This window comes from Manis javanica, chromosome 1 (assembly GCF_040802235.1).
Source record: "Manis javanica isolate MJ-LG chromosome 1, MJ_LKY, whole genome shotgun sequence".
Taxonomy (NCBI): domain Eukaryota; kingdom Metazoa; phylum Chordata; class Mammalia; order Pholidota; family Manidae; genus Manis; species Manis javanica.
The window spans coordinates 213339978-213367168 of record NC_133156.1 but is presented as its reverse complement, the minus strand read 5'-3'; the positions used below and the strand labels follow the sequence as shown (position 1 = coordinate 213367168).

The following is a 27191-nucleotide window of genomic DNA, read 5'->3' as shown; positions in this document are numbered from 1 at the left end:
ACTAATAAGACACAGTTCAGAAAGACGTATGAACTAATCAGATCTATTAGTATTTACTAAGAATAAAAGAATTCAATGACTAAAGAAATCAGCACATGCTAAGATATAAGTTCTTACCTACAGCTTTCATTTGTTTTCCAATAGCTTGGCATATTTCTTTGGCAGCTGCAATCTGGGCTTTTTCACCGAGCAAGCTGCCCACAGTAGCTCTTAGGATAAAAGAGACACATCGTCTTGAGTACACAGCCTCTACATGTGTTTGCGTTGCCCGAGGATGGGAAACCAGATCAAGTACGTGGGACAAGAATGTAGCAAAGCTTCGCTCCAACCACTGACCACCCAATGTTGTTACAAAAACAACATATGCCTATAAATAGATTAAGATTCAACTTCAGATAAATTAATATAAATGAACTGAAATGACAAAGAGACTACAGAAATAAATGACAGCATGTAAAACAAGTTATATTTGAAATTGAAATAGAGAAAATTCAAAACTTGAGTCGTTTTTAGTACTTCTAGCAAAGGAATTACTAGAAGTATCTCTGACTACAGTTAAAACAATAGCTTCATAATGTAAACAAAACAGTGGTGAGGAAGAAAGGAAAGCTGAACAACCCCGTTGGTAAGGAAGGTAACAGGTTATAGGAATAAGAAAACTAGCATCCTCAACCAACACTGAGTTAAAACTACAAAACACTTGCTATTACTGTAAGACAAAAATTATTTACTTCTATTATACACTTGTTTCAGGAACAAGGTATAGTTGCAGTAATTCTGACTAAGATCACAAAGAACCATTTTATCTTATTAGCTGTTATTATCAGATCATTAACCATAACATCTTGGTATGAGTTAACTATTATTTGAAAATTATAATTTCAGGTAAGATTTCATAATTACATTGGTGATTAACAATATTTTTAGCTATAGGGTCATTGGAGAACATTAAAATCTAAGTACCTCAAACTATTTGAATATAATTTCAATTAAAATTGAACTACTTTATATCTGATTTTCTGCCAAACAAGATTTGGGAAAATTTTATTTGATATTTACATAAACATAGTAGACATAGACTTATTTACACATGAAGAATCTACCTTTCTATAAAGTATCTTATTTGGAATTCAAATATAACTCATTTATTTGGTAAAATAAATGTTTTGAAAGAAACCAGAAAATACTAGAAATCTCTCTGTGTGTACTATTAATTAGAGTCTTCCATTAAATTTCACAAGTGATATGAACAAAATTCTTTTATACCTATTTATTACAAACCTGTGTAACTCCAACTCTCACTTCACGATTAACAGACCCTCCAACTTTCAACATTTCTCCACCACTCTTTAAGAAACCTGACCCTCCACGTAGAAATCCTGTAGCCATCAGTTCTAAGACTTCATCAAATGTAGCTCGCTTCACATTCTGACGCATTACTTTTGGGAAGAAAAGTGACTTTATAAGCAAACATATTTAGCTATTAGTTGAACAATATTTTCTAATAAACCTAGCTTAAATTTCAAGTACCTATTTTTAAGGATCCCTAAGACTACTTACTACAAAGGGAAATAGAGTCACTTAGTTTTCTTATAACCTTTAAATTTCCAATGTACTTGTAAAAATAAGTTCAATTTTGAAGTGAAAAATGGGAGGATCTAGAAATGATTCAATTATTTTTTAACAAAACAATCTAATAATGATGTTAACTTTGATATATGTAATACAACAAGGACAAAAAAAACCAACAGCAGATACTGCTGACTGATCACAGCCCTCATTCCCAACTGTATGTTGTTTTAATATCAAATAAGAGTGTTCAATAAAAATGACTAATAAGGCACAGTCCAGAAAGTGATATGAACTCATCAGATCCATTAGTATTTATTAGAATAATAAAGAGATAAGTGACTAAAGTAATCAACAACACACAGTAAAGATATCAATTCTTACCTACAGTTTTCATTTGTTTTCAAAGAAACTTCGTCAATGCCACAATGTCTATACCAGTTACCAACGGATTAAAATGTTACTGGACTGAGAACAACATGCCATTCCTGGTACAGAACTTCATATTTTTAAAAATCCTTTCACATATAGTGGCAAACATACTCCCCCCAAACATATATGCAGGCTTTGAAATTTGACTGCCTGGGTTTGAATTTTAGCTCTGACACTTAATACAACACTTACTAGAACATAAATCACACAATCTCTCTAAGCTTCAATTTTCCTATTTATGAAACGGGAATGACAACAGTATTTATAATTCACAAGGCCTTTGTGAGGGTTAAAGCAATTTATATGCTTAATTCAGTGCCTGGCACTTAATAAATATTACCTGTCATCACCATCATAGTCTAACTTATGGATTAAAATAGTTATCATTAAACATGGGTTTCATAGCTCAAAGGGTTTCATAGCTAACAAATGTAAGAGCTAGGACTTGAATCTATAATATCTCTTCTCTTGCACTTTATAAAGGTGGAGTAGGGGTGGGGACAGCGGCAGAGCTGGGTTCACCTGGCGTCTACTCACAACCAGCCCTGAGGTATCTCCAGGCAACTATGAGGCAAAGCGGAAGTCTCATGAAAAATCAACACTGCTGACAATGACAGTTAAGAAAAAATAAAAACTAATACTATGCTATAAATTGGGATCAACTTATCAGAGATTGAAAGTAAGAAAGGATATAAAGTGACAGATTCCAGTTCTTTGAACATTTACACAAAACCATTTCATAATTCTTACTTGCTTATATGTTCCCACATACCTGCTACATATACCTTGTACATCATAATCACAGAAAATGTTTTACTATATCAAGGAAAATGCCATTTGGGTACCTGTATTTCCTGAAAAAGTAGACAAAAATACCTAACAATTTAAATGCTTTAAAGTGACTTGCTTATAAGCAATAACTAATTTAGAAGGAAGTGTTCTGATTACCTTCAAATATTTGTTACAGTCTAGATCAGGGGTTGGCTAACAATACCTGTGGCTTGTTTTGGCATCAGTGCTGTGGCCATGACTGTTCCTAATAGTTTAGACACTGCCACTCGTACCCCATAATTTGAGTTTTCCAAGGCCTTAAAGCAGAGAGTGGCTATATTTTCCAGTTCAGCAGTCCACATGAATACAGCTTCATTCTGTAGTTCAAGTAAACACTGCAATTTAAAAAAAGAGAAGTAAATTACATCCTAGAACTCCCACTTCCAGATATGGAGTAACAAGAACTCTTTCTTCTTAAAAAAACAAAAAGTTCGGCAAAATTTATGAAACAACAGTTTTCAAGACCCAGACCCTGGACATCATGCAACGAAGGACGGTGATCTCTCAGAGATGGGAAACTAACAAGATGAACCCTACACTTGCCCCAGCTTACTGCCTTGAGAATGTTTCCAGGACTTGAAGGAAATATTTAACACTAACTTCCTATACTAGAAAGAAGAAAGATCTCAAATCAATTACCTCAGCTTCCACCCTAAGAAACTAAATGATGTAGAAGAAATTCAACACAAAGTAAGGAGTAAAAGAAGGCAATAATAAAGATGAGAGGAAATCAATGAACCAGAAAACTGAAAAGCAACAGAAATACAATCAAAAGCTGCTTTGAGATGAGAAATAAATTTGATATATCTCTAGCCAGGCAAAGAAAAAGAGAGAGAAGACACAAATTACCAAAATTAGGGGTAAGAGTGGTCACATCACTATAGGTTCAATATATATTAAAAGGACAAAGGGAATATTATAAGCAACATTATGCCAATAAATCTGACAACCTAGATGAAATAAACAACTCATTCAAGAAGAAACAGATAACCCAAATAGCCCAGTATCTCTTTGAAAAACTGACTCTGTAGCTTAAAATCTTCCCCTAAAGAAAACCGTAGGCCCAGAGGGCTATGCTGGTAAATTCAACCAAACATTTAATTCAGAAATAATACCAATTCTATACAAACTGTTCCAGAAAATTGAAGAGAAGGATATATTTCCCAACACATCCTACGAAGCCAGTATAATCCTGATACAAGAGAAGAAAACTACACACCAATATCCCTCACAAACATGGACACAAAATTTCCAAGCAAACTTTTAATAATTCTAGTTCAACAATATATAAAAAGGATAATATATTAGGACTAAGTGGGGTTTAGCCTAGGAACAAAGGATTGGTTAGAATTCTAAAACTAATCAATGCATTGATATTAGCAAACTAAAATAGAAAAGTCATATGATCATCTCAACAGATGCTGAGAAAGGATTTAACAAATACAGGTAAGACTGGGGAATACTGAACAACATCGGTGGACTGTGTCAACGTCAGTACTGAATCACCCTGGTTCTAAACTGTACTAAACTTATTACCATTGGGGGGAAGTGGATAAAATTTTATAAAGACCACTGTATATTATTGCTTACAACTGCATGTAAATCTACAATTATCTTAAAACGTTTAATTAGAAAACAGCAACAACAAAAACAAGTCAAGAAATCTAATTTAAAACACAACGTATGTGACAAAATTCAACATCCATTCCTGATAAAACCTCTTAGCAAGCTAGGAATGTAGGGGCTCTGCCTCAGCCTGACAGAAGTCTTCAGGAAAGAACTGGCAGTTATCTTCATATTTAACAGTGAACAACTGAATGTTTTCCCCTAAAAGAAGACAAGCATGTCCACTCTCATGTTTTTTCTTCAACACTGTAGTGAAGGATCTAGCCACAGTCATTAGGCAGGAAAAGCCATATTGGAAAATAGGCAAAACTGTCTTTATTCTTAGATGACGTGATTGCTTATGTAGAATATATGATAGAATGTATTAAAAAAACTAAGAGAATACATAAGTCAGTTTAGTAAGGTTGGTGGATATAGAATCAATGTACAAATATCAATTATATTTCTATGTTAATAATGTAAGTTAGGACTTAAAAATTTTTTAAATCATTACCATTTAAAAGAGCATTAAAAATGTGAAATAGGGGCGGAGCAAAGATGACGGCATGAGTAGGACAGTGGGAATCTCCTCCCAAAAACATATATATCTTTGAAAATACAACAAATACAACTAATCCTAAAAGAGAGACCAGAAGACACAGGACAACAGCCAGACCACATCCACACCTGCGAGAGCCCAGCGCCTGGTGAAAGGGGTAAGATACAAGCCCCGGTCCGGCAGGACCCAAGCGCCCCTCACCCCAGCTCCCAGCGGGAGGAGAGGAGTTGGAGCGGGGAGGGAGAGGGAGCCCAGGACTGCTAAACACCCAGCCCCAGCCATCCGCACCAGAGCGCAGACACAGTGCATGCGTGGGGTGCTGGAAACTAGGGAAACAAGGCAGCAAGACCTCTGAGAGGGTCCCGAAGCCGATGCCCCTGTGACAGAAAAGTGAGTGCTTTTTGAAAGTCTTAAAAGGACAAGGATGTCACAGCTGGACGGAAACATCCCAGGTCACAGTCCAGCAGCTGGAAATTCCAGGGAAATCCAGGCGCACTAAACCCCTGGGCAACAGCTCTGAGACCCCGCATGGAGGTAAACAGCCAAACAGCCCCCTGTCCACTACCCCTCCAGGGCCCTGCCAAAGCAGAGAAGCAGCCTGAGGCTGGCCACGCCCCCAGCAAGGGAGCTTCCTCCATATCAGCCAGGCAAGATACAAAGACCCCGTCTACACACAATTGCCCAACACAAGCCACTAGGGGTCGCAGTTGTCCCAGTAAAGAAAGGCCAGGAGGCAAGACACCTCAATAGCACTCAACTGCACCTATCAACATGAAAAGGCAAAAAAATTTGATCCAGACAAGACGAACCCAGACAGCTTCGGCATCTGCTACATCTTCCCCTGAGAAGGAACCGGGGGAGATAGATTTAACCAGTCTTCCTGAAAAAGAATTCAAAACAAAAGTCATAACCATGCTGATGGACTTGCAGAGAAATATGCAAGAACTAAGGAAGGAGAATACAGAAATAAAACAAGCTCTGTAAGGATTTCAAAACAGAATGGACGAGATGCAAAAGACCATTAATGGACTAGAAAACAGAGAACAGAAACGCAGAGAAGCTGATGCAGAGAGAGATAAAAGGATCTCCAGGAATGAAAGAATTCTAAGAGAGCTAAGTGACCAATTGAGATGGAACAATATCCGCATTATAGGGGTACCAGAAGAAGAAGAGAGAGAAAAAGGGATAGAAAGTGTCTTTGAAGAAATAATTGCTGAAAACCTCCCCAAACTAGGGGAGGAAATGGCCTCTCAGACCACAGAGGTACACAGAACTCCCATGACAAGGGATTCAAGGAGGGCAACACCAAGACACATAATAATTAAAATGGCAAAGATCAAAGACAAGGACAAAATATTAAAGGCAGCCAGAGAGAAAAAAAAGGTCACCTACAAAGGAAAACCCATCAGGCTATCATCAGACTTCTCAACAGAAACCCTAAAGGCCAGAAGAGAATGGCATGATATACTTAATGCAATGAAACAGAAGGGCCTCGAACCAAGACTACTGTATCCAGCACGAATATCATTTAAATATGAAGGAGGGATTAAACAATTCCCAGACAAGCAAAAGCTGAGGGAATGTGCCTCCCACAAACCACCTCTACAGGGCATCCTACAGGGACTGCTCTAGATGGGAGCACTCCTGAAAAGAACACAGAACAAAACACCCAACATATGAAGAAGGGAGGAGGAGGAATAAGAAGGGAGAGAAATAAAGAATCATCAGACCATGTTTATAATAGCTCAATAAGCGAGTTAAGTTAGACAGTAAGATAGTAAAGAAGCTAACCCTGAACCTTTGGTAACCACAAACTTAAAGCCTGCAATGGCAATAAGTACATACCTTTCAATAATCGCCTTAAATGTAAATAGACTGAATGCACCAATCAAAAGACACAGAGTAATATAATGGATAAAAAAGCAAGATCCATCCATATGCTGCTTACAAGAGACTCACCTCAAACCCAAAGACATGCACAGACTTAAAGTCAAGGGATGGAAAAAGATATTTCATGCAAATAACAGAGAGAAAAAAGCAGGTGTTACAATACTAGTATCAGACAAAACAGACATCAAAACAAAGAAAGTAACAAGAGATAAAGAAGGACATTATATAATGATAAAGGGCTCAATCCAACAAGAGGATATAACCATTATAAATATATATGCACCCAATACAGCAGCACCAGCATATGTGAAACAAATACTAACAGAACTTAAGGGGGAAATAGACTGCAATGCATTCATTTTAGGAGACTTCAACACACCATTCACTCCAAAGGTCAGATCCACCAGACAGAAAATAAGTAAGGACACAGAGACACTGAACAACACACTAGAACAGATGGACCTAACAGACATCTACAGAACTCTACATCCAAAAGCAACAGGATACACATTCTTCTCAAGTGCACATGGAACATTCTCCAGAATAGACCACATACTAGGCCACAAAAAGAGCCTCAGTAAATTCCAAAAGACTGAAATCCTACCAACCAACTTTTCAGACCACAAAGGCATAAAACTAGAAATAAACTGTACAAAGAAAGCAAAAAGGCTCACAAACACATGGAGGCTTAACAACACGCTCCTAAATAATCAATGGATCAATGACCAAATCAAAATGGAGATCCAGCAATATATGGAAACAAACGACAACAACAACACAAAGCCCCAACTACTGTGGGATACAGCAATAACAGTCTTAAGAGTAAAGTATATAGCAATCCAGGCATATTTAAAGAAGGAAGAACAATCCCAAATGAATGGTCTAATGTCACAATTATCGAAATTGGAAAAAGAAGAAAAAATGAGGCCTAAGGTCAGCAGAAGGAGGGACATAATAAAGATCAGAGAAGAAATAAATAAAATTGAGAAGACTAAAACAATAGCAAAAATCAATGAAACCAAGAGCTGGTTCTTTGAGAAAATAAACAAAATAGATAAGCCTCTAGCCAGACTTATTAAGAGGAAAAGAGAGTCAACACAAATCAACAGAATCAGAAACGAGAAAGGAAAAATCACGATGGACCCCACAGAAATACAAAGAATTATTAGAGACTACTATGAAAACCTATATGCTAACAATCTGGGAAACCTAGGAGAAATGGACAACTTCCTAGAAAAATACAACCTTCCAAGACTGACCCAGAAAGAAACAGAAAATCTAAACAGACCAATTACCAGCAACAAAATTGAAGTGGTAATCAAAAAACTACCAAAGAACAAAACCCCCGGGCCAGATGGATTTACCTCGGAATTTTATTAGACATACAGGGAAGACATAATACCCATTCTCCTTAAAGTTTTCCAAAAAATAGAAGAGGAGGGAATACTCCCAAACTCATTCTATGAAGCCAACATCACCCTAATACCAAAACCAGGCAAAGACCCCACCAAAAAAGAAAACTACAGACCAATAACCCTGATGAACGTAGATGCAAAAATACTCAACAAAATATAGCAAACCGAATTCAAAAATAAATCAAAAGGATCATACACCATGACCAAGTGGGATTCATCCCAGGAATGCAAGGATGGTATAACATTCGAAAATCCATCAACATCATCCACCACATCAACAAAAAGAAGGACAAAAACCACATGATCATCTCCATAGATGCTGAAAAAGCATTTGACAAAATTCAACATCCATTCATGATAAAAACTCTCAACAAAATGGGTATAAAGGGCAAGTACCTCAACATAATAAAGGCCATATATGACAAACCCACAGCCAACATCATACTGAACAGCAAAAAGCTGAAAGCTTTTCCTCTGCAATCGGGAACAAGACAGGGATGCCCACTATCCCCACTGTTATTCAACATAGTACTGGAGGTCCTAGCCATGGCAATTAGACTAAACAAAGAAAGACAAGGAATCCAGATTGGTAAAGAAGAATTTAAACGGTCACTATTTGCAGATGACATGATATTGTATATAAAAAACCCTAAAGACTCCACCCCGAAACTACTAGAGCTTATATCGGAATTCAGCAAAGTTGCAGGATACAAAATTAACACACAGAAATCTGTGGCTTTCCTATACACTAACAATAAACTAATAGAAAGAGAAATCAGGAAGACAATTCCATTCACAATAGCATCAAAAAGAATGAAATACCTAGGAATAAACCTAACCAAAGAAGTGAAAGACCTATACCCTAAAAACTATAAGACACTCTTAAGAGAAATTAAAGAGGTCACTAACAAATGGAAACTCATCCCATGCTCTTGGCTAGGAAGAATTAATACCATCAAAATAGCCATCCTGCCCAAAGCAATATACAGATTCGATGCAATCCCTATCAAATTACCAACGCTTTCTTCAATGAACTGGAACAAATAGTTCAAAAATTCATATGGAAACACCAAAGACCCCGAATAGCTAAAGCAATCCTGAGAAGGAAGAATAAAGTGGGGGGGATCTCACTCCCCAACTTCAAGCTCTATTACAAAGCCACAGTAATCAAGACAATTTGGTACTGGCACAAGAACAGAGCCACAGACCAATGGAACAGAATAGAGACTCCAAACATTAACCCAAACATATATGTTCAACTATTATTCGATAAAGGGGCCATGGACATACAATAGGGAAATGACAGTCTCTTCAACAGATGGTGCTGGCAAAACTGGACAGCTACATGTAAGAGAATGAAACTGGATCACTGTCTAACCCCATACACAAAAGTAAATTCGAAATGGATCAAAGACTTGAATGTAAGTCATGAAACCATAAAACTCTTAGAAAAAAACGTAGGCAAAAATCTCTTAGACATAAACATGAGTGACCTCTTCTTGAACATATCTTCCCGGGCAAGGAAAACAAACACAAAAATGAACAAATGGGACTATATCAAGCTGAAAAGCTTCTGTACAGCAAAGGACACCATCAATAGAACAAAAAGGTATCCTACAGTATTGGAGAATATATTCGAAAATGACAGATCTGATAAAGGGTTGACATCCAAAATATATAAAGAGCTCATACACCTCAACAAACAAAAAGCAAATAATCCAATTAAAAAATGGGCAGAGGAGCTGAATAGACAGTTCTCTAAAGAAGAAATTCAGATGGCCAACAGACACATGAAAAGATGCTCCACATCGTTTGTCATCAGAGAAATGCAAATTAAAACCACAATGAGATATCATCTCACACCAGTAAGGATGGCTACCATCCAAAAGACAAATAACAACAAATGTTGGCGAGGTTGTGGAGAAAGGGGAACCCTCCTACACTGCTGGTGGGAATGTAAATTAGTTCAACCATTATGGAAAGCCGTATGGAGGTTCCTCAAAATGCTCAAAATAGAAATACCATTTGACCCAGGAATTGCACTTCTAGGAATTTACCCTAAGAATGCAGCACTCCAGTTTGAAAAAGACATATGCACCCCTATGTTTATCGCTGCACTATTTACAATAGCCAAGATATGGAAGCAACCTAAATGTCCATCAGTAGATGATTGGATAAAGAAGATGTGGTACATATACACAATGGAATATTATGCAGCCCTAAGAAAAAAACAAATCCTACCATTCGCAACAACATGGATGGAGCTAGAGGGTATTATGCTCAGTGAAATAAGCCAGGCGGAGAAAGACAAGTACCAAATGATCTCACTCATATGTGGAGTATAAGAACAAAAGAAAACTGAAGGAACAAAACAGCAGCAGGAGTACAGAACCCAAGAATGGACTAATAGTTACCAAAGGGAAAGGGACTGGGGAGGACAGGTGGGAAGGGAGGGATAAGGACGGGAAGAAAAGAAAGGGGGCATTACGATTAGCATGTATAGTGTGGGGGGAGGGCACGGGGAGAGCTGTGCAACACAGAGAAGACAAGTAGTGATTCTACAGCATCTTACTATGTTGAAGGACAGTGACTGTGAACGGGGATGTGGGGTGGACTTGGTGAAGGGGGGAGCCTAGTAAACATAATGTCCTTCATGTAATTGTAGATTAATGATATCAAAATAAATTTTTAAAAAATGTGAAATAGGGATAAATCAGACAAAAGATGTGCAAGACCTGTACAGTGGAGACCACAAAATACTGCTGACAAATCAAAGACCTAAATGAATGGACAAATATATCATGTTCATGGGTTGGAAGATTTAATATTAAGATGTCAATTCTCCCCAAATTGATCTATAGATTCATTGCAACCTGAATCAAAATCCCAGCATGCTATTCTTCATAGAAACTGATCAGTTAATTATAAAATTCAACTGAAAATGCAAAGGACTTGAAATACCCAAAACTATTTCAAAAAAGAACAAAATTTTAGGGTTAACACTACCTCATATCCAGACTTATTATAAATGTACAAGAAAATGTTATTGACATCAAGATAGCTGAACAGAACATAAGAGTCCAAAAACAGACCTATACATATATGGGCAACCAGTTTTAAACAAAGGTGAAAAGTCAATTCAGTGAAAAAAAGATTATGTTTTCAACATGGTACTGAACAAGAAGATATCCATACACATTTGGAAAAGTTTACCTAGATACATCACCAAAAGCACAATCTATATAAGATTGGTAAATTCAATTTTGACAAAATGAAGAACTTTCCCTTCTTAAAAATGTTGCTATTTAGTGAATTAAAAGGCCCGAGACTGAGAGAATACCAAGGAACACCAAGAACTACTGACACATGTAACAGCACAGATGAATCTCAAAGTAATTATGCTGAGTTAACGAAGTCAGGCCAAAATAAAAGAGCACATACCACATGAGTCCATTTATATTTAATTCTACAAATGAACCTAATCCACTGGAACAAAAAGCATGCCATCATATTTTAAAACTTCCAAAGAAAAAGAATCACTTGCAATTTAAGAGCAAGTAGGATAAGGGGCCGCATTTACCACTGGCTGAGTACTAACCTTCGCAACTGCACATCGCACAGCCATCGACCTGTCAGTCAAGAGGGACCTGGCATTCTTGTAAATATCACGGTGAGAGGAAGCTGCTGCACCACCCAGTCCATTCAGAACTTTCTGTAGACTCATTAAGATTTCACTTCGCCCTTGAGACTAGATGTGAACATAAATCAAAACCTAAGAACTATGTTGTACAACAAATACTACATTTAAACACAAACATGCCAAAACACAAAAGTTCTCTGGGCCTACTGGCCTTACCCTTTAAATTGTAAACAGTAAGTAACAAAGTAGTGTCCACAAAGATGGCTCAAGTGCTAAGTCCCATTACCTGTGAATTGTGAATGTGATTTAATTTGGAAATAAGTCTCTGCAGATGAAATTAAGTAAACAAGGCTATTTGAACTGAAGTGGGCCCTACCTAATCAAATGACTGGTACCCTAGTAAAAAGAGAAGAATCTGGATGCAAACCAGAGATGCACAGGGAAAACCCCATGTGACAACAGCAGCAGACTGAAGGGGTGCATCTGCAAACCAAGGAACACCAAGGATTGCCACCAACCCCTAAGAGGCAAGGAAGGAATCCTTTCTGAGAGCCTTCAGAGGGAGGGCCCTGCCGACACTTTGATTTTAGACTTCTAGCCTCCAGAATTGTAAGACTAAATTTTTAAGCCCTTCAGTTTGTGGTAATTTATTATCCTGGGCAACCCTAGGAAACTAATACATTAGCTAGGGTTCAAAAAATAAAATATCAATGCGAAACCATAAGGCTAAATAAAAATTAATAGGTAAACCTGTTCTTTGTCAAGGAAAACCATTCTTTCCCTTCCCCCTTCTTTACATTAAAGAAGGGGCAAGTAATATTTTTGTGCAAGTAATAATTTGTAATTATCTGCTTGCTAAGCAGTATGAATACCACAGTGACAGAAAAAAAGGCAAATATATAGTTTGAACTGACATGCAACTCCTGCCACAAGCAAAGCATTTAAATAATGTTGTAAAACTTACCTCTGCACTTTTCAGAGATTTCAAAAGATTATTTACTGTATCTGGAAAAGCACTGCCTAACATTCTCCCCATTTTTTCATAAAATGCTCCAACACAAGCCACTGCAGCCCTGTAAGAAGCAGTATTTTCACTGGTCACTTTTCAGATTAATAGTACAGTTTTATTATACTTTATACAATTGTATCATACTTTCTTCATTTTCAGAAATCAGTTTGTATTTGTGCAGGGCACTTTTGGACAAATCCTTAATTTCAACTTTCAAAAACACTTTGCTTACCCTTTATAACTGCAACAAGTAGTATGGTTACTCAAATTATTCTTGTTAAGAATATAAGAGAGTAAATATGTATTTATATAATAAATCATACCCATCTTTTGGAAGGAAACTCAAGCTTTCCTTTTTTGAAGACTTCCAAATTATTCAATCCACAATGATACCTTTCTTCCCTCACTATATTTAACACATAATGTCAACCACTCATTTTAACAAAATTATGTTTTTACTGTGTTGTGACCTGACCATTTTACATGTGTATATATTATACTGCCAATGGAAATGCAAACTCTAGAAACAGGGAATCTATCCTATACTTTTTTGTATTGCTCACAATGCCTACCTTCTAACATATAAATAACAGTAAGCAGTTACTTATAAAACTTAATCTAAATGGCTCTAATGGAATGTTTGGCTACACAAAGAACTGTAACAGAAGACCATCTCTTCAGGATGGAGAAAACCACCCACCATCACTCATATGAATAGTTAAGTAGGTGAATAGCTGTTGGTTTGGTTTAGAAGCAGGAGTAGGGCATGGAGGTGAAGAGTATATGCTTCAGGGTCTTGTAGATCTGTGCCTAAATCCTAGAACCTGCCACCTAATAGCTATGTGTCCTGAGCAAGTTATTCTGAGGCTGAGAGAGTAAATAAATTTTACCTCACTATCATATATGTAATAGCAGAATCAGGCATAGACCCTCACCTACTTGACTCCAAATCCCCTGCTTTTTCAATACTCTCCAGGCTGATGACAAAGCTAAAAATCACTGAGGTCACAAGCCAGAATATTTAGGGAATTCCTGAACAGAACCTATGAATCCACTGGAAATACATACGAATAATATGTAATATGTAAATAAATTCTACTTAAGCAGAACTACAAAATTATGTGTGGATTTGCTAAGTGCTGAAGAACTAAACCATCAAAGTATCAACATAGCTTCAAACTCCAAAATAAACTGGGAAGCACTGGTACTCTCTACTCTTTTTGGTAACTTTTGAAATCTATATCTATCATAAACACAAAATCTAATCACAACATATCTATGCAGTTGAAAACAGATCTAAAAAAAAAAATCAGTGTCCAGGTGCCGAATAATTTCCCCATTTCCTCTGTAAGCTGTCACGCTAACCCAGGCCCCTTGAATGGCATTCTAGAGCTATTTCCTCGGTCATCTTCTCTTCTCAAACAGTTTTATTTTCCTAACTTTATCCCTACCAAAGGGTTCAGCCTACTCCCAAATTGCCACTCTATTTTCCCAAACTACAGTCTCAACTCATATCTCTGAAACCAGACCACAATTTCCCACTGCCAAGTACACACTGTCACTTAGATAGTTCCACTTGTACTCCAAAATCAGCATGCCTAGAACTCAACCATCAACTTCCCCTCATACCTTGTTCCCTCCTCTATTTTGTATCTTTCTGAAAATCACTGCAAATAAGATATAAATAAGCTACTTTTGTTGGCAATTGGAAGTTTATTTTGCCTAGAAAATAGGTTGGTAAACTACAGCCTGCGAGCCAAATCTGACCCACCTTTGGCCTGCTACTTGTTTTTATTTTATTGGGACACAGTTATACTCATTTATTTATGTATGGTCCATGGCAGAGGTGAGTATTTGAAACTGAGATGTAAAGACCACAAACCAAATCCCTATCACATCCATCTTCCCATCTTAACTCCTGACTTGACTACTTTCTATGTGTCTTCCTTGATGGTTGATCTCCTTCAGTTGGTGCTTCTTTGAGAAGCTTTCCTTAACACTGCTTTTCCCTAATAGCACAGCTAAGCTTATTTGGGTGTTATTTTCCCTTCCATGGCACTCCTTCCTGAACTGTAACTGCTGTCTTCTTATTTGACCCTTCCACAGGATGTATCCAGATAGCTATTATCCTCAAGACATGCTCTGAAAATGTCTGCCCTTGATCCAAACCATGAGGACGGGTGAGGAGTCAGGTAAACCCTTCATCTGGGGGTCAGTGAGCTTGCAGACAAAATGGTCTCTTTCTCAGCTACTCCACTCTGTCATTAGAGCATGAAAGCAGCTACCACCTAAATGAACAGGCATGTCTGTATTACAATAAAACCTTGTTTACAAAATGGGCAGCAGGCTGGACTTGGTCTATGTGATAGTTTGCCCAGTCCTGCCTCAATCCCATCACCTAGAAATTCTTCACTTTCCTTTTTATCCCAGTCAAAAGTATTATCTCCATCCAAACCAAAAGACCCCTGTGCAAATTGCTGACATCATACCAATGCTCTGTCTTATGATCAGTAGTTTCTTATTAAGATAAGTTAATCTTAAACAAACTTTAAGGCTTGGTGCCAAAATAAGTACTTACAATTTTGTTGGTAAGTAGGCTGCAGTGTCATCTTTATTTTTGATAATGTCATTACATTTATCAAGTGTTTGAAAAACAGTAAAAGTATCCCCAATGCTATAAAGGGCTGCAAGATTTTTAGCTAACAGTTTTCGTGTAGGTGGTCCAGGTGAACTACTTATTAATCCAGTTAATTGTTCAACAAGTTTTTTCTGTTTTTCCTTTACATCCGTCTGTTATAAAAATAAAAACCATTATCGATTTTTGTCCTTATACATGCCTTTGTTACCTTTTAATAAAAATTAAAATTAAATTAAGGCACTCTAATAATTAAAATCTATATTACATTAGGCATAAAACCATAAACACAAATTTTTAACATAAGGAAGAGGTCAGTAAGAAATGAACTGTTCTTCCCCAGAATAAATATTCTCCTTCATTCCCCTCCAATGCCAAAGTTTTTTGCCAATAAAAGTGACTACTCTAGATCCAAAAAGTTTTCACACCAACTTACTAAGAAATAAACTAACAAAGGATGTAAAATATTGGGTATATGAACAATCGACTTTTAGAATCGATAGGCTCCCTTGTAAATGCAATTGGTAGTTCATAAAAGTATGGGTGAGTGAAGAAAACGCTGAAGAGCCCTAGGCAACAGAAAAAATATTCAAATCTACCCATAATCAATACTGAGAATTCCCTCATTCATTCAAGAAATACTTATTGGGCACTTAGGATAGGCCATGCACTGGAGTTCAATAGCGAGCAGAATAGACAAAGTCTCTGCCTTCATGAAGTTTACATTCTAGCGCACAGACAGAGCTTACTAAATAAACAAATGAGTAGTATGAGTTCTTCCTGTTTTATATAAATTAGTAAGAAAAGGCACCTCTGAAAAGAAGTGAAGGTGTGAGTTGTGCAGATGTCTGGAAGAACATTCCAAGCAGAGGAAACAAGTGCAAAGGCCTTGAAGTGAAAGCACTGCTTAGTGTGCTGAGGACAGCAAGAAAGCCAGTTTGGCTGGAGTAGAGTCTCCGAAAGAGGAAGTAGTAGGGATGAAGTCAGAAGGACCAGACTGTGTACTTCCTCATACTCCATTGTAAGAGCTTTGTATTTTATTCTGAGCGAGAGTTTGAAATGGAGGAGGGACATGATGAAAATGCTTTTACAGGGTCATTCTGACCACTAAGCTAAGAAAACTCTACAAGGTACATGGCTGGAAGCATGGCAAACACTTAGGAAGCTGTTGCAATACTCTAGATGAGAGATGAGGGTGGGAACAACAGAGATGATGAGAAGTAATTGAATTCTGGATATATTTAATGGGTAGAACCAATTGGTTTTGCTAATGAATATGACATGAAGTTTGAGAAAAAGAAAGAAGTCAAGAATAACTCTAAGGTTATGACTTGAGCAACTAGAAGGATGAAATGGCCATTTCCTGAGATGGCAAGCACTGAGAAAAGGATATGCTTGGGATAGGGAAATCAAGAGGTTGGTTTTCAATATGTTAACGTTGAGATGCTATTTAGATGTGCAGGAGAAAGAGATGGAGCAGGTAGTTGGATATCTGGGAGTCATTATTGTATAGATGGTAGTAAAAATCATGAGATTAGATGATATCACTGAAGGAATAGTATCTGTATATACTCTTCTGTATTTTTCAATTTCACAAGATAAAAATACTATGTTTTGAGGCAGAGAGGTTCAACTATGTCAAAAGCTGCTGACGGCTCAACTAATACTGACCATTGGTTTGAGCAATCAGAGATCACTTGGACCAGAGATGTGTCAGTAGTGGAGGCAACAAATACTCAGTTAGAAGAGGTTTAAAAGAAAATAGAAACTAGTTAAGGTCAGTAAATGAATCCATGCATTAACTCTGTCTCTCTAGAAGCCCCATTAAAACTATATAAAGGGCAGCAAAAAACAAAAAGCACAAATCCACAAGGGCAAACTTAACCCCATACAGAAAACTTCTTAGTACTCATTTTAAAATGTGAGCCAATAGCCAAAGATTATCAGGTATGTGAGGAAAGTATCTAATTTTAAGGACAGAAATAAAACCCACAGACAAGTAATTCCTATTACAGTAGTATTCTCATGGTCTCAAGTTCCATAAGTGACTCAGACCTTCCCAAAACATAATGTGTGTTTTCTTACAAATAATGAACATATACTTTCTATTATGTTGACCCAGCTGGAAAAAAAGCAATACCATACCTTGTTGGCAGCAACCAAGACTTTATCAAGAAATCGCAACCATTCGAAGATAAAAACTGGTCTCTTTGCTTCAGTGATTTGAGCCAAAGCTTCTTCATTTAGCAGTAAACTGTGAGCTAGCTCCATTACTGAAATTTAAGTCACATCTTAAATTAAAAAATTAAAAAATACTTCAGATTTTTTAAATGTTAAAAGCCAAGCTTAGTGAATGCAACTACTAAGAAATGAAAAGAATGGCTTTACTTCTCATTTCATAGGGGAAATTTACATAACTTCTTTTGAGGCAAAACCCGACAAGCCAATTTTAAAGGGCAAGCGTACAAACCGAAACAAAGTCATGCATGGTGAGGAGGAATGAATAGTGGGGCACAGGTAAATTAAAATAAACATTGCAAATAAGGCATTATTCCAAAAGAAATATCCCTAACATAACACATGTCATTTACCCATTCCATAAACGGGTATGGAAGCACCAAGATGGAACACCGGCTGGGACTGACCACCCGTCCTCCTCTCTCGTCCACTGTTCGGGGCAGAGCACCCCTACTCCTCCCCAGCTACCCCGGCCCAGGAGGACGTCAGAACTTCCAGCATAAAGGTCCCACGCTGGAAGTTTCCAAGAGTCCTCCTGTGAGGATGAGGTGGGGGCGGCCAGTTAGGTCCCAGCGGCCGAAGCCTCGGTGACAACCCTGGGGGGTTCGGGAATGCAGCCCGCAGACGCCACGCGAGCTGCGGGTCTGGATTAACCCAGTTACTCCCAGGACCGAAGCGCAGCACCTGAAATGCAGGAGGCCGCCGCAGGCCTCGACAGGGTCACTCCCGCTGTCAACGCCAGGAGGTGGCGGCTCGAAAAGAAGCCCTGCGACTGAAAAGGGAGCATGTTCCTTCCGAACTCGATTTTCCTCCCCAACCCTCTTAAAACCTATGGGGGGTCAGGGGTGTGTGTGCGTATCAACGTGATGCTTTGGCTGCAGATGGGGGATAGCCTCACCTCCTAGTCTGGCAGGGGCCGATCAGCTGAGTTCCGGGGCCCGAAGCATCTGCCAAAGGACCCGGAAGCCCCGCCTCCAGCAAGTCAGACCCTCGGGGGAACGAAGCAGAGCGCGTGCGCAGGAGGCTGGGCTTGCGCAAGCGCACTAACCACGCCCTCCCAGCCCTGCCTACTGCAGGTTCCAATTGATTTGAGCAAGGAAACCGGCGAGCGTTCGGGCCCAGACGTCCGGCGCTGCCTGATCGACGCCTGCGCAACGCTCGCTGTCGCGAGCTGTCCGAGGCCGATAGAGCTCCCAGGTAAGGGGCTGGGGCCATCGAATGAATGATGAGGGTCGGTGATCTGTGCGCTGGCTGTGACTACCGCCTCACACCGTCAAACACATCGCCACCCGTGAGTGGCCGCGTCTGCGGGACGCCTGCCGCTGGGAGGGACGCGCGAGGGCAGGGATCAGCCGTCCCTGAGGGGAGTGCTGGGGGCCGACGCGTTTCCCGTCACCTTTCTACTACCGCACAGCTGCTTGGCCCATCTCTCCCCTCGGATGTGTAATGGGACTCTCAGCAGGACTGAAGCAGCACTCTTAACGCGCCCCACCCCCCGCCAGCTCCCTGCCAAAAAAACCCAAAACCCAAAACCAAACCTAATATAGTCTAACCGGTCTCAAAAACTGGTACCTCCATTCTTACAGGTATTCAGACCAAAAACCTTGGAGCAGTCTTTGGCATCACTCTTTCACACACCACCTCCAATCCATCAGAAAATCTTGTTAGTTCTACCTTCAAAATACTCCCAGAATCCGACCACTTCTCACCACTCCCACTGCTGTCACTACAGTGGTCCTAGCCACCGTCATCTTTGTCCGGATTGTCGCCTCGTAACGATTACCTTACACTTGACGGGAATGGATGAAGCTGAAGTATATTGTACCATTAAGAAGGGAACTTTAAGAAGAACCTGTAACCCCCATTTAGATCTGCCTAGCACCGCGGAACTCAATGGATTCCGTAAAAATAATCTAATCCTATTTGCAGCCGCAAGAGCACAAAACCCAGATTTTTTTGTGGTGTTGAGCAAGTCAGTTAGCCATACTGAGCTTTAGTTTCTCTAACTAGAAAGTGGGACTAACTAATCCTACCTTACAGAGTTGCTAATAATGTGGTTCATCATTTCAAACAGGCTCCCAAGGGATGTCAATGCTGTGGGTCCAGTAGCTGCCTACAGGTAAAGTTTATTGGAAGATTTGAAACAAGCAAGTAATAAGACCTAACTTAAGGTTTTACAGACCACTTTGGAAAGAGTGTAGGGGATGGACTGGAAGAGGAGAGGCCAAGAGCAATGAGTCCACTTAGGAAGCTGTGTAATAGTTAAGGTGAGAAAGAAATGCCTGAACTAATGTGGTGATCACAATTGTAAGAAAAAATTTCTATGAGGGATTGTAGAGGAAGAATTGACAGAGACTTATAAGAGGTCAGAAATAGGGAGATTGAAGTGACATTAATTTGTAAATACGGGGTATGAAGGAGGTTTGGGGTGGAAGAGAATGAGTTGTTTGGATAGTTGTTTGAGAGTTCCACAAAAAAATGTCAGAAGGGCACTTGGGTGTGTATTAGAGCTCTAGAGAAAGGTCATGGCTGGGGATACAGATTTATTTCCACTTTGTAAACTAAAAAAACTAGCAATTGCTACTCTATCCTGTTTGATTTATAGACATTTGTGCCATATGAAGTTGAACATGGCAGAAGAAGAGGACTACATGTCTGATTCCTTCATTAATGTCCAGTAAGTAAATGTGCATACCTTAGGTAACGATATATATGACATTGATTTTAAATGTGAGGTTGGAAAATTAGTCTCATTGCTTTCTGGAAACACCTCCCATGTGTCCATACAAAGATACTAAGAGCTACCTCTTCCCTCTTAATGCTAAGCATTTTACTTCTGCCTCTAACTCTTGTTTTTACTCTTTTCCAAGAAAATTTACCCTTTTCCTTTATTCACCTCATTGTCTCTTTAGCTATTATTCAACTTTGCTCTTTAATATTGCTAACCTCCTAGAAAGATTATTCTAAACTTGCTGTTTCTAATTTCAACTTTATACTTTCTTTAGTTTCCTACAGTGTGGCACCAGCCTTCATTTTTTACTAAAACAGCCATTCTCAGAGGTCACTGATCATGTTCTGATACCAATGATAACAAAAGTGATCATAGAAAGAGCACTGAAACATTTATGAGAAAACTTGATATACTCCTCTAAAATAATCTCTTCTCTTATTCTTCAGAGAAGATATCAGACCAGGATTGCCAATGCTGAGGCACATCCGAGAAGCCCGTCGAAAAGAAGAAAAGCAACAGGAAACTAATTTGAAAAATAGGCAGAAGAGTTTGAAAGATGAAGAACAAGAAAGACGTGACATTGGGTTGAAGAATGCATTAGGCTGTGAAAATAAAGGTTTTGCTTTGCTCCAAAAGATGGGATATAAAAGTGGTCAGGCCCTTGGCAAGAGTGGTAAGTCACATACAGAAACAGGCATTCCTAACCATCAAATGGTGACTTATTGATGAGTACCAGAAGTGACCGTTTAAATATTTATCCATTTATAGATATTAAAACCACTTAAACTTCTTAGTGTTTTATGTGCTAACAAGCATAATTAAGAGTTCATCTTTGCACATCTACTTCCAACAACCGTATGCCATTGAGAGCTGCTTATCACTTCAGCCTTGAAGGTCCTAACATCTGGGATGAATGAGGCTTACAATGGAGGCAGCAGCTGAGAATGTACGCAAGAGGAGATTGAGAAGTGCAGTGGCCGAAAAACAAGGGAGCACCACTGAAGAGGGTGGCAGGACTCTGCCCTGCTTGCACTATACCTGTGGCAGCTGCCTGAGTAACCATTCAGTTGGAGAAGCTCACTTCTCACCTCCCTTTTTGGGAAGTGAGACTGCTTATTAAGATGTAGAGGCCATATATTTCTAGTAGTTTCTGGAAGGCATTTTCTTTTCTTCTTCTCTCCTTTATTGTAATTGCTTTGATATTCGCCTAGGAAGGCATTGCTTTCTCTGGAGGCTGTTACCCTATTGGATGTATATCAATGTTTTCACATCTTAAAACCTTACCTTCAGGTGGTGTAGGACACTGTGGGTCAGCCTTATTGAAGACTAGATCTTAGAAGGCAAGGGAGATAGTCGATTATAGAGTGTTGATGTTCAGATTACAGTTTTGAAAATCATTGAAACTGGAGGGATATGTGTAGAGCACTGTAAGTTGCATACTATGCGTACGTCTAGTTTGAGGAAGAATATCTAAAGTAGTTTGTTTTGTTCTCTTTTTCAGGAGATGGTATTGTTGAACCAATTCCTCTCCATGTTAAAACAGGTATATAATTATTTTTAAACATACTTACCAGTAATAATAACTAGGCTTAGATCTAGCACATATATTTGCTTAATAAATACTTCTTTCATGATACAGTTCTTATCACAGGAAGCCCTCAGTGAAGTTTCTTGAACTTCTAAACCTTTTAAACTAAAAGTAAAAGTTTTAGTGAGTATAAAGTTTAAATCATAAAAATGTGGGGAAAAATTGTAACCATTAAAAATGCAAAGCTATTTTTGTGTGTTGAAATGTCCTGAAAGTGTTCTGAGATGATTTACCCAGTGTTTTTCTTAATATTTTGGATGAATTAAGAGAAAAAGAATGTTCTATTTGCTTATAATATTTATATGACAGTATGACAGTTCATACTGTTTTCTTAATTTAAAAGAATTTGTGTAGTATTACTATTTTATTAGAGCAGACTTATGATCTTTATAAAAATCAGATTGTGTGTTTGGGCTTAAAAAACATCTCTAAGGTTTTCTTCTTTCACTGTTGTCAAATGATTTTGAGTGATAGGGCTCAAATTAGAATTGCATTTAAAGGGGAAATGTTTAAGTTGTCATGTTTGGAAATACAAAGTGAGTAAGTTTCTCTTAAGAGTTTTCTGTTCGAACAGGAAAAAGTGGCATTGGTCACGAGGCATTATTAAAACGGAGAGCAGAGGAGAAACTAGAAAGCTACAGGAGAAAGATTCGCATGAAAAACCAAGCTGAGGAAAAAGCTGCAGAACAGTTTCGGTAATTCTAGTATTTGAACTATTTCTGGTTTCTTTATTGTGGTGTGTTTTCTGGTCCTGGGCATACCAAATGGATAAACTGAGTACAGACCTTTAGTGTACTATCTTTTCTTTCAATTAGAATGCGACTTAAAAGTAAGCAAGATGAAATGAAGCTAGAAGGAGATCTTAAAAAAAGCCAGAGAGTGTGTCAACAACTAGATACTCAGAAGGTAAGCCTTTTACCTGCATTCAGTTTAGTAAAGTGTTTTGATGCTCAGTGTGATTTGCCATGTATTTATTAGGGAAAAAAAAGGGAAGACCCCCTAAGCCTTTTGTATCTAGCCTTCTATCCAATAAAGCTCTCATTTAACAAGTATCATGTGTGATAATTGATGTTCACAGTAATGACTTGTTCAGTGAAGAAACCTAAGTAGTGTGAATTATCCAATAAGGGTTAAATAATACTTTGATACTTAATGGTTCTCTGCTTATTTGAATATATTTCTCATATATTAATTGACAATATATATGTGGGTTTATTTCTGGGCTCTCTATTCTATTCATTGCTCTATGGATCTGCTCTTGTGCCAGTAACATGCTGTTTTAATCACTGTAGCTTAGCTTGAAGTCAAGGAGCATAAGACCCACAGCTTTGTTCTTCTTTCTCAGGATTGCTTTGACTGTTCAGGGTCCTTTACGGTTCGATATAAATTTTAGGATTCTTTGCTGTATTATAGTTCATTGAAAAATGCCATTGGTATTTTGATAGGGATTGTGTTGAATCTGTAAATAGGGTAGAATGGCCATTTTGACAATATTAATTCTTCCTATCCATGAGCATGGGATGGATTTCCATTTATTTGTGTCTTCTTCAGTTTCTTTCATCAGTATCTTACAGTTTAAGAGTACAGGTCTTTCACCTCCTTGGTTAGGTTTATTCCTAGGTATTTTATTCTTTTTGATGCAGTTGTAAATGAAATTTTCCCTTGATTTCTCTTTCTGCTAGTACATCATAGTACTTTATTTTTAATATATGTCATGACACTTAAGATTTCCTAGTTTACATGTATTATTTTATACCATTAAGCTATTTATGCCCATAGCTTATGTTCCCCACTAGACCCTCAGCAACTTGGGAGACAGCATTCTAATCAGATTTGGATCCCCATAGTTCATAGTGCTTTACTCTTGAAGCAGCACTCAGTAAATATTTCTTTGAAAGGATGAATTCATGTTGACATGATATACTGGTGATAGTCTTTATGTTTAGCTGTGTTTAATTGGGAATGATTCTACATTTTCAGAATATTCAGGTTCCCAGGGAGGCATGGTACTGGTTAAGACTTGAAGAGGAGACTGAAAAAGAGGAAGAAGAAGAAAAAGAACAAGAGGAAGATGAATATAAGAGTGAAGATTTAAGTGTAGGTTTTGGCACCATTTCCTCGAGCAGGGTGTCTCAGCCCCGGCACTATTAACATTCTGAGCCGAGTAACTGTCTCTTCTGTGCATTGTAAGATGCCTTGCAGCATCCCTGGCTTCCACCCACCAGGTCCCAGTTGCATTTTCCCCTCGTGAGAATCAAAAATGTCTCCAGACATTGCTAAATGTCCCCAGAGAGGAAAATCACCCCTTGTTGAGAACCACTACAGTATAGGTTAATTTTATTAACCCCAAATCAAAACTTCGTATTTTTCCCTTTAGCTTTATTTGACCTTCTCACCTCAACTTCAGGTTGTATAATAGATTAGGTGCAAGTAAAAATTATTTTAATTTCTGCCTTGTTTCCTGTTAAACTTATGTGATTCTAATAATACCCTCTACCCTATCCATACACAAAGAAAAAAATACACAAGTCAAAACAAATGGAGATAATTCAAGAAAGTTCTACACATTTCTGTGATTATGTGTATGTAAGAATTTTGTAGGAAACATTTACCATTTGAAAACCTATGTTCCACTTAACTGGGAGACCACTGATGAGAACTTGAATGGCAAAAGGAGGCAGTATTTACCCTCATCGCATCTTGGGTAGGTAGATTTCTTTTGAAAGTAGAAGGGGCCTTTAAAGGATGCTGGTGAAAATCTACTTCCTAAATGTTAGCAAGTGGTCTCTGTTGTGTCTGACAGACTTGTGAAAATACCAGAGTGGCTGGTAAACTTGGACCTGTTCTAATATATTCTGCCTTGATACCTCTCCTAACTGATTGAGAGTATAGAGATTTCTGGCCTTTTGCTAACTGATCGTAACCCAAGAGAACAGGAAACCAAGATTCTGTTTGATGTGAACTATTGATGTGCTTGCATCCTATATCTAGGTCCTGGAAAAATTACAAATATTGACTGGTTATTTAAGACAAGAATATCTCTATTGTATTTGGTGTGGAACAGCCTATGAAGGTAAGAAGATATTTTACACTTTTTAAAAATATTGAATACAAATACTCTTTGATTTTTAACTTGATTTTTTGTAAAAGTCACATTTCCCATAGACAGTGGACATTTCTTATTCCATCCAAATGTCAATCCGAAATCAATGTCTTAAAGAAATAGTGAATATAGAAATGATTGAGGCCTTGTTAAAGGTGCTTTTAACTTTTCAGAAACTGTGCAGAAGAGAATTTATCAGTCTTATTTCAAAAGAAAGAATTTTTTAATCACTTGGGAATGATGAATTTTTTTCATACTTTATATTAAAAGATCCTTTCTTCAGCTACAGATACTTGAAAGATACTTAGAAGTGTTAGGACTAATTTTTATGTAGTTAGAATAATGTCCAGGACCCATAAAAATCAAAATGTTTAAATCCACCCCATCTTTTTTTTTTTTTAATTTTAAGGAAAGAAATGTTTTAGAACTTGCCAAATGTTTTATAGAGCTCAGTGCTTTCCCTTCAAACACATTTGCCCAAGCTGGCTTTACTAACATGAATTTAAGGACTTTGAATTTGAGAATGTACAAATTTTGGTTATTGTTGTTTTCATCTTTTCTATTTAGCAGAATAAGTAGCAAACAGCTACAGAGTACATGCTATGTTGAAATAACATGTTTCCTGTATAAGTTGTATTAATCTTTATTTTCCCCACATCAATTACAGATAAAGAAGACCTATCTTCAAATTGCCCAGGACCAACTTCTGCAGATCATGACTAAGCTTTTTCTCAATAAAGTAGAAACTTGGGAAGTGTTGTTATTTCCTAAAGACAATTGAGCAGTTAGAATTTCCAAATTTTTGTTGCTAGTAAAGAAATCAAGCCTTTAATGTTTTGTTCTCTCTGTACTTTAGAAACACTTTGTATTTATAATTGTTCACTGATTTCATAAAAATAATGGCATGCTATTTCAGAACACAACTATTATAGCCATGGGCAATTAAAATGTATGACTATTGTGATGTTTATGGGGTTTAAGGACACTAATAAGTAAGCCTCCTATTCTCCTCACTTTGGAACAAACTGAGAAATAGATATGGGAGTCAGAGAGAAGTCAGAATTTCAGCTTTAATAGTGAAGAAACTTAAATAAAGAATAAGGAAGACTTGTTCTTCCATCAGGCTCCCTAATATATCTCACGAACTGGAGAGAACTGAGGACCTCTGCCCCTCAAGGAGAGAGCCCATCTTTGCGTGCTGAGACCAGTTAGTTCCCAAGGTGAGAAAACTCACACATGCTCTTATTCTCCCAAAGTCACTCATCAGGTAAGACACACCTTTGTTGAGAGGTGATGAATGAGGTTATTCCCATACCTCTCCCTACCAAGGAGCAAGAAGTTCTCTTCCCTCTATGTATGGATTCAGAGGAGGAGAAAAGTAGTCCCTCAGTAAGACTGATGTTAGAGCCACTGTATTAGCCTCTAACTTAATAGGATCTAATTCACTTGTCTCAAGTTTAACTTGGGGAGATTTAAAGAATAATAATACAAGGGTTCCACCTCCAGAGATTCTGATGTAATTGGTCACCATGGCCTGAGCATCACTACTCTTGATTCAATGACACAGCAGAGCTTGAGAATCACTAACTCAACTTCTATGCCTCCACAACATCAGTCATTATGTTTATGAATATAAATACATTTATACAATATTATAGTTCATGTAGTTGGATAATACTATTTAATATTTACTTTTTTTATTTAAAATAATACAATTATATTAATAGTTAAAGGAGTACACCTTTCCCTTGGCATTATTGTCAAATCCTTCCCTGTCATTTCAGCCAACTTAATGACATTCAGTCAGTCCCAAAGCCCCTTGGAGTGTTTCAGATGAAATGAGATAGGAACTGGCTCTTCCCTCCTCTCACTATGGGGACAACCTACCATCTGCCCAGTAGCCTATGATGCTTTGAATATATTCATGAGTAATGCTGAGAATGTGG

At 37.9% G+C, this 27191-nt stretch overlaps 2 protein-coding genes across 10 annotated transcripts in view; one reads left to right on the top strand and one right to left on the bottom strand.

Moving 5' to 3' along the window:
• The window catches only part of HEATR5B (HEAT repeat containing 5B), a 108923-nt gene that overhangs the window by 79239 nt on the left and 2493 nt on the right, over positions 1 to 27191 (bottom strand). The window contains exons 1-9 of one of the 6 annotated variants that reach the window (XM_037009371.2): positions 18722 to 18794; positions 18177 to 18358; positions 17731 to 17858; positions 15529 to 15740; positions 12906 to 13014; positions 11900 to 12049; positions 2996 to 3167; positions 1282 to 1439; positions 118 to 367 (exon numbers count right to left, since the gene is read on the bottom strand). In XM_037009371.2, coding sequence (XP_036865266.2) covers positions 118 to 367; positions 1282 to 1439; positions 2996 to 3167; positions 11900 to 12049; positions 12906 to 13014; positions 15529 to 15740; positions 17731 to 17858; positions 18177 to 18180 — 1183 coding nt within the window. In that variant the 5' untranslated portion in view covers positions 18181 to 18358; positions 18722 to 18794. Of the gene's footprint in view, positions 1 to 117; positions 368 to 1281; positions 1440 to 2995; positions 3168 to 11899; positions 12050 to 12905; positions 13015 to 15528; positions 15741 to 17730; positions 17877 to 18176; positions 18359 to 18507; positions 18659 to 18721; positions 18817 to 27191 lie in introns of those variants that run through there. The other 5 variants (XR_012121800.1, XM_073214317.1, XM_073214320.1 and 2 more) reach the window with 5 other exon arrangements.
• GPATCH11 (G-patch domain containing 11) lies at positions 18884 to 26209 on the top strand. 4 transcript variants are annotated; one of them, XM_017652335.3, is made up of 10 exons: positions 18884 to 19020; positions 19898 to 19942; positions 20429 to 20500; positions 21001 to 21227; positions 22056 to 22097; positions 22717 to 22837; positions 22958 to 23048; positions 24123 to 24239; positions 25134 to 25215; positions 25913 to 26209. In XM_017652335.3, the coding sequence occupies exons 3-10, from the start codon at positions 20442 to 20444 to the stop codon at positions 25966 to 25968; spliced, it is 795 nt and encodes a 264-aa protein (XP_017507824.1). In that variant the 5' UTR covers positions 18884 to 19020; positions 19898 to 19942; positions 20429 to 20441; the 3' UTR covers positions 25969 to 26209. The 4 variants fall into 4 exon arrangements, with proteins under 4 accessions (XP_017507824.1, XP_036865265.1, XP_017507825.1 ...); XM_017652336.3 differs by lacking the exon at positions 18884 to 19020 and adding an exon at positions 19093 to 19114; XM_037009370.2 differs by lacking the exon at positions 24123 to 24239.

What these genes read in the sequence shown, in the direction of transcription:
- GPATCH11 (XM_017652335.3), top strand. Translation starts at nt 20,442, where the DNA reads ATGAAGTTGAACATGGCAGAAGAAGAGGACTACATGTCTGATTCCTTC. An exon ending in AAAGCTGCAGAACAGTTTCG is followed by an intron (nt 22,838 to 22,957) that starts GTAATTCTAGTA and finishes TCTTTCAATTAG; the next exon opens with AATGCGACTTAAAAGTAAGC. An exon ending in AACAACTAGATACTCAGAAG is followed by an intron (nt 23,049 to 24,122) that starts GTAAGCCTTTTA and finishes CTACATTTTCAG; the next exon opens with AATATTCAGGTTCCCAGGGA.